Source organism: Cynoglossus semilaevis, chromosome 8 (assembly GCF_000523025.1).
Source record: "Cynoglossus semilaevis isolate Cse_v1.0 chromosome 8, Cse_v1.0, whole genome shotgun sequence".
Classification (NCBI taxonomy): Eukaryota; Metazoa; Chordata; class Actinopteri; order Pleuronectiformes; family Cynoglossidae; genus Cynoglossus; species Cynoglossus semilaevis.
This window is the reverse complement of record NC_024314.1, coordinates 2,526,040-2,533,009: the sequence shown is the minus strand read 5'-3', so window position 1 is coordinate 2,533,009 and position 6,970 is coordinate 2,526,040. Positions and strand designations below refer to the sequence as shown.

The following is a 6,970-nucleotide window of genomic DNA, read 5'->3' as shown; positions in this document are numbered from 1 at the left end:
GGGGGGGTTGAACCGCTATTTGTCTGATCCGTCGCCTAGGACCTGTTTGCCTTGGGAGACCCTACCAGGGGCGTTAAGCCCCCGACAACATAGCTCCTAGGTTCATTTGGATACTCAAACCCCTCCACCACGTTAAGGTTGCGATTCAAGGAGAGGTAAATATTTTATATATAAACATTTAAAAAAAAAAAAAAAATCACATTTAATGTCTACCCACATGCAGGTTGTTGGTTTACGTAATTTTTTGACGCTACTTTAATTTAGGGAATCCTGAAAGGTAGTCCTTCAGTCATATAAGTAGTCAGGAAATAGTTGCTGTGTACTGCATTTTACGTATATGGTACTCTCATGCTGTTAATGATATTGTTGACTTTGGTTTGTGGTGAAAACTCCAACTAATTTATACCTGATAGTTAGCTTATTAAACTTTTTGATTGACAGCGTTCCCATTAGTATATTTAAATATAATCAGTCGGTGTTTCCTTATGGAGTAGTGCACGAGCTGTTATGGAGAACGGACACAAAGTAGACTGGCGTGAGTGAAGACAGGCTGGAGGAGGAGACTGTTGTACTTACGCCAGGGAGGAGCCTGCCTCCTCACTGAGGTCACAGCCAGGGAGGAATGACGGGGAGGGATGGGTGGACGACAGACCAGGTGGGATTGTTTGGTTGTTTTTGTTTAATGGAATGAGCAGAGAAACATGGGTGAATGGCACAGACGAGTGTGGGACACAAAGACAGACAAGGAGAAGACGTCCAGTCTTGGACACAGGGTATTTGTCATCTTAGATGAGTGTTACTAGGTTTGACTGCTGCTTTTTAACTGGACCTGATCATGTTGCTTCACACAAATCCTAAAATCTGTTTGATCTCACCCTTCGTGTCCCTTGGCCTGTGACTGTCCGGCAATGGCGTCCATGATGGCGTCCTGTGAGTACATGCTGATAGGTGTGTTGTACTGGGCGTGAACGATAGTCGCCTTTCCACCTGGACCTTTCACCTCAATGGGCTTATGGGTGGACAGGGCCGAGTCTCTCAGCGCAATGGGGTTGAAGCTGGGAGTGTACTCCACACTGAGAGGTCAGGGGTCAGCATGTCAGAGGTGGGATTTGGTTTCATAGTTGAACGTGGCAGGTCAAAAGTCACAGAGGAAAGGGGAATTTGAGAGGAAAGAAAACCCAGAAAAAGCAAAGAGAAGATGAGAAAATGGGTCAGTGCAGAAATCAAACTGACGGGGGCAGTATTTACAGGTCACCGTCAGCATCAACATATCATTAGGAAAAACATCGTCAACGTGCCAACAAAGACTAGAAAGAAAAATAAGGAAAAAAACAACATGCTAGTAATCCACTTTTTAAACAAAACACATCTCCACAGTAACCTTGGGTTTTTTTATTTTTATTTAATTAATTCATTTGCAATTATATGTTGTTGTTTAGCTGCTAAATCATTGGATTAGTTTTTTAAAAACATTGGCTCTACCACCAGGGACAAAGTACTACTACTAGTATTTGTGCTATGAGAAAAAGTCAATACAGTAATGTTACCGTTTTACTTTGTATATCTGGTGCTGTTATGTACAGATATCAGTGACAAGCACAGACAGATTTTGAGCTCACACACACAGAAACCAAACCACACAATGTGCACAAAAACACTGTAACAGTACTGACTTTGCAGCTGTGTTTGCGATAACCTGAAACAAATTAAAGACAGAGAGGAGACAGGACAGAGAAGAGACAGGGGAGAATGCAGTGAATCACCAGTGGTATTTCGATGAGAACAATAGAGGACGCTATGCAGCAGTGTGTCTTCATAATCCTGTGTAGTGGGTCAAAATAGCAGCCGCTTGTCATTGCTGAAATATTTCCCAGCTTCCCCTGCATCACTAGGCAGGTGTGACTGACAAGGGCAGACATGTCTCAATCACATGACAGTTGCAGGGACGTGGTTAGTCCAGAAATGGACTGGAGCATTAAACAAGCGATAGCACTGACCGCCTGATGCACTTACATCACAACCACTGTCCTTTTACACATGTGGTACAAACACGGGTGCCCAGGCTGCCAGCACATGGTACACTAACGTACGTGATTTTCACCCAGCTCGACACTGTGTCACACGTTTTGAAAAAGTTAAATATAGTTTTCAGTAAGTCACAGTTAAGAGACATTTAGCAGGAATTTCAAATATTTCAGAGCTAATTTATGCAAAGCCTTCACTAATTTCTGACATAGTGTCACACTATCTTGTGTTACTGCTGCCTGCTGTTGTCTCTCAGGAAGCATGTGTTCTGACACCTGACTTGCCATTGGCTGTCACTGTAAAGCATCTCAGCTCCAGAGGGGAAAGACATTAGTAAAGCCTGATATGTGGATGTGAAATGTCAGAGGCCGAGCAGCTTACAGCCTAAATTAACCTCTGTGTGGCGTCTGACTGAGGCTGCGTTCAAAGACCCCTCTGCCCACTGACGCCATATTCTTGCATTGGAAAGTGAAGCTTGGTCATGTGGTTATGGCAGTTTAGTACAAGTTACAAGATCTAACCTAAATTCTTAATGTCGTTCACGACCAACTATTTTTTCAGAAAATATCCCACAGATATTTTCCTTTTTTGATTTTTATTATGGTTAAGTTATACCTTTGTTTGTCATTAGTAGATGTTGCTAATGAATCTTGAGCACCAAGGTGTTCCTTAACATATTTCTCCAAGGGTGGTGACATTTTCCAGTCAAAATAAATGATTACAAAATACAGCAGGGTCTGTCTAGTATGTATTTTGTATGTTTTTGTGTAATTTAATTCATGCTAAGTTTGTAACTTTCTGAAAGTAAATAGAAATTGTAAAATCAATAAAATATTTTATTATGCCCTGCAATACCTTTGGTGACACCTAGGTAATGATATCCCTTAAAGAAGGCATCTGTTTGGTGCAGAAAAAAAGAGTTTCTTTAACCTTGTCATAGTCTTTTCATTTGAATTTGCAACAAAAAAAGGAGGTTCAAAATAATGTCCAGGAAATGAATCACAGCAGCAGAGATTGAGTTTTTAGATTTTTTTTTTTAAATACCCAAAAATGAGGAGATCTGAGGAAACCCTGGTGCTGAGGCTGCTCGAACTTTAGTTCAGTGCTTATATTAAAGATCCTCCCTTGACCCTGTAGTCTGATCTGATGCTATTCTGTAACCTGAATGCTATCCAGGTATGTTTATGTGTGCTCCATAAATAGCGCTGTGTGTGAGAGGTATGAACGCAGGAATAGCAATGGAAACTTCTGAATATATCGTCTGATCATGTTCTGTTAATGCAGGGTTAATCAGGGGAACTGTGACTTCCAGCAGTTCAGTGGCTGTGTCGGTGTTTAAGGGTGATCCCGGCTGCAGTTAATTTTAGCCCCTCAGTGTGATTCCACTGGGGATGATTCATGCCTTTAGTGTCCTAGCCCACAGATGAGGTCTCAGGTGAGTGGGGTTCAGAGGGGTTATTACTGTCTCTTCTGGCTTAGAGGAAATAGTGCAGGTGACAGATGATTGGACAATTGTGGAATGGGTTATTTACAGTTGCACTTCTTTAAAGATGGTCATTCCACTTGGCAGGAATTCTTTTTTAGATGGAAGGCCCCATGGAAGGCCCCATGGAAGGACACATGGAAGGATGTAACACAATTAAATACTGTATATTATTTTCATCAGACTGATGTCCACTAGAAAGGCAATATTTGAGAGTAATATCATATGAATCAATATTTCTGGACCCCTGTCATTCAGGGGTCCTTAGACCTGTCCTAACCCCAGCACCGTACACTACCACTGCCATCTGGACATTTGAGACATAACTGTGTCTTAATTTCTGCCGTAATGTGGATGTCATTTGTTGAGTGAAGATCGCTGGCCTCTAAGAAAACGTATGATTTAGTTGCACTGTGACTGCTTAACACTAGATGGCAGCAAGATATTTAAAAATATTTTAAAAGAACTGCGAGTGTTTAATTAGTGTGTTTAAAAAAAGAAAAAAAGGGTTACGTTAATGCAAGTACCTTTTGGTGGGGGATGATTGGCATGGGTGAGTCCATTCTTGGAGTTGCTGTAGGAACTGGAGCAGGGCGTCTTGATCTGTAGTGACAAGAAAATAATTGAAGTGACACCACACTGAGATTTGAGTGTTTCTATGATGTGATGTATGTGCAGAGCACTGACATACGGCTGTTTAAAATGAAATGTTAAAGGCGAAGGTTTTTCCTACTTTGAGGTAGCACTAATAGGAAGTGTTTACTTCATAAATGTCACTAGAATGATCCCCATCAGTTCTCAACCACACTGTGTTATTACAGTAAATTTGTTTTGTGCTGATTCTCTACTTCTGCATGGAGAGTGACAGTCTGGTGGTGGCAGCTTTAATCTTGTTCTGGGCCTCCAGGTGTGTCATCCCATCTGTGGCGACCCCATCGATGGCTGAGATGATGTCACCCTGGGCCAGGGTGCCACCGGCCGCTTTGCTTCCTGGAGTTATCTGTGGAAGAGTAGACCAGCACATTAGAACCACTGAGACAAATTCCTTAAGAACAATCAAAACAAAAAGTGAAAAAAAAAACCCCACTGAGAAGAGATAATGTTTATCAGATGTAAATAATCTGTTTATCAGTGAAGAATTAAAGCAGAGATCTTTTACAGTGACTCCTCTGTTCACACCACATCCTCTGAGTGAAGCAGTGCAATAAACAAGGCCACAACACATTCATGAATATTTTAATGAATATTTATTTAAATTAAACCACAGTTTGTTTATTTTCACTTTGGACCAGTCAAATCCTGCAGTTGTGTTCTCGTGTTGGGTCCAAGTCCAAGAAAAAATTCAGAAAATGTAAGTGGGATTCACCCAGGTCACCTGTGAAAATCAGACTTTCGTCTCAGGTGGATTATAATGACCTCCCCAGAAATATGAGCAAGGCACTAATCAAAGTTAACGGACTACTAATGTCCCCCTGTAAACATGGGTTAAATCTACATTCTTCAACAAAATAGTTGTTCTTGTGTCACATTTACAGACTGTGGGACACAAGATTTAAACAAAACTGCCACGATGTTGTGCAAGACAGGTTTGCTATATATGTGGTCTGGCCCACTTTCTAGATACTGTATGTGGGCTACATAATACTGTCTTGTGTAGAGCGAGTGAAATAGTGTGTGGTCCAGTCTCAGGGTCATTGATTCCTAACCGCTGTACAGCAGCACCCTAATGTTGATCTACAACGTTCGTGTGTGTCTTTCATTGATTCCTGTCAGTATATTAGGGTAATGTTCCACCTAACAGGCCTGTTTGTTTTGCCATGCCTCAAAAAGGTTGTCGCACAATGCCCTGGGTCATGTTATCAGTGAATAGGATCAGAAGCTGTTATGATGCATGTGTCCGTCCACAAGGGGGCAAGGTCAGCTTGCTCTCAGACATGGTGGGATATATACAGTATAGGAATTTAGTAAATACATATGCATTCAGTATAATAGGACACCTACATCAAGTGGGCAATATTTTAGTTTGAGTTGTCAGAGAAAAGATGTGGGGAAATAAATCAAAGGAAACTATACAGAAAATGTTTTTTCTTTTATCCTTTTTAATCATCATTTAACTTCCTGCCAGTGAGAGTCAACCACACAGAGCTGTGGTCTAGGTTTACAGTCAACGTGCTAAAGTGTTAAAAATAAGCAATGCTGTCTGAGGCCCTACTGTGACGACCAGCTCACACACACACACCGATCCCCTCACACACACCTGTTGCTGACAGTCATACACAACTTCCTTAATGCTCCGTTATCTGTTTACACTCACAGCTTTTCTTTTCACTTTCAGACTGGACCAGGTCAACTTTTCCTCTCTCCACACACCTCACATCACTACGTTAACACATACGTGCACATAATTCACTATTGCAGTTCCACTTGTGTTGTGTGTTTACCTCTGCAGGGCTAACACATGTAGACACATGATAGCACATGGCCCCTGCTGCTTCTCATATAAATCAAGGTGCTCAAATATAGCACACACACATAGACAAACAGGAGCTGCAGTCTGTTACAGTGGAGGTCCAGGTCAGCTCTGCCACAGAACCGTACAGGCTGGAAAGGGTTTGAGCAGAGGTAAAATGACTTTAATGGGTGTTTCTGATAGTGCTCCAAAACACATGATGTCATCTGCTATTAATAGACTCTGGACATGTCTCACGTTTCAGAGTTGCATCAGCCACAGGGGCTGTAGATTAGTGACCACAGAACTGGTCAAAATATAAATATATGGCACCAATGACAGGGATTTTTTTTTATCTACAACTCAATTTGGTTTGTCTCACAATCCCTGACCCATGTTTCAACCGGACTAATGAGCTCTAATGTGTTTATTCTCCTCATTTATCTGAGTTTCTGGGAGGTGTCGGAGGAAATCCAAACCACGGTGGCGTTACGTCAAACTGTAACAGTACTCTCCCCAGACTCCCCCGCCTGTCACATCCAGCTGTAGTGTTTTATGTTAAACTGCCACAGTCAATCATGACCTGGAGATTCACTGACCCGATGTCAGAACAGACTTGAATTAAAGAGCCCCACCCCCTCCAACAGTCGGAGGTGGAATCTTAAATGAAATCAAAGGCTTGTAGAGCAACAGTCGTGTGGAGCTGTGAATCAGTAGAACCTGAGACGGATCACCAGCTGAGCATCCATCACAACAACCCCACAGTTACTTCTCAAGTTCACATTCACCCCCACCCCCACCTCCTATTTGCCTTCTCCTTTACCTCCTCCAGGCTCATCTCCAAAGACCTACACAAAATCAGACCCTAACTGCAGATTGAAGACTTTATCCACCAACAGATGTCTGACTTTTTACTTTCCTGCCCCTACGATACCCCTGCTGTCCATTTACCTAACCCAGCCTTCTTCAATGCTATTTAAAGGAAGGACTTTAAATATACCAACAGTCCTGCC

General features: G+C 42.1%; 1 protein-coding gene across 3 annotated transcripts in view; it reads right to left on the bottom strand.

The window, feature by feature from the left end:
- The window catches only part of ldb3b (LIM domain binding 3b), an 11,998-nt gene that overhangs the window by 3,641 nt on the left and 1,387 nt on the right, over positions 1–6,970 (bottom strand). For 2 of the 3 annotated variants that reach the window (XM_008313927.2, XM_008313928.2), the window contains exons 3-7: positions 4,357–4,508; positions 4,036–4,111; positions 1,674–1,696; positions 876–1,073; positions 577–600 (exon numbers count right to left, since the gene is read on the bottom strand). In XM_008313927.2, coding sequence (XP_008312149.1) covers positions 577–600; positions 876–1,073; positions 1,674–1,696; positions 4,036–4,111; positions 4,357–4,508 — 473 coding nt within the window. The remainder of the gene's footprint in view (positions 1–576; positions 601–875; positions 1,074–1,673; positions 1,697–4,035; positions 4,112–4,356; positions 4,509–6,970) is intronic. The other variant, XM_008313929.2, reaches the window with a different exon arrangement.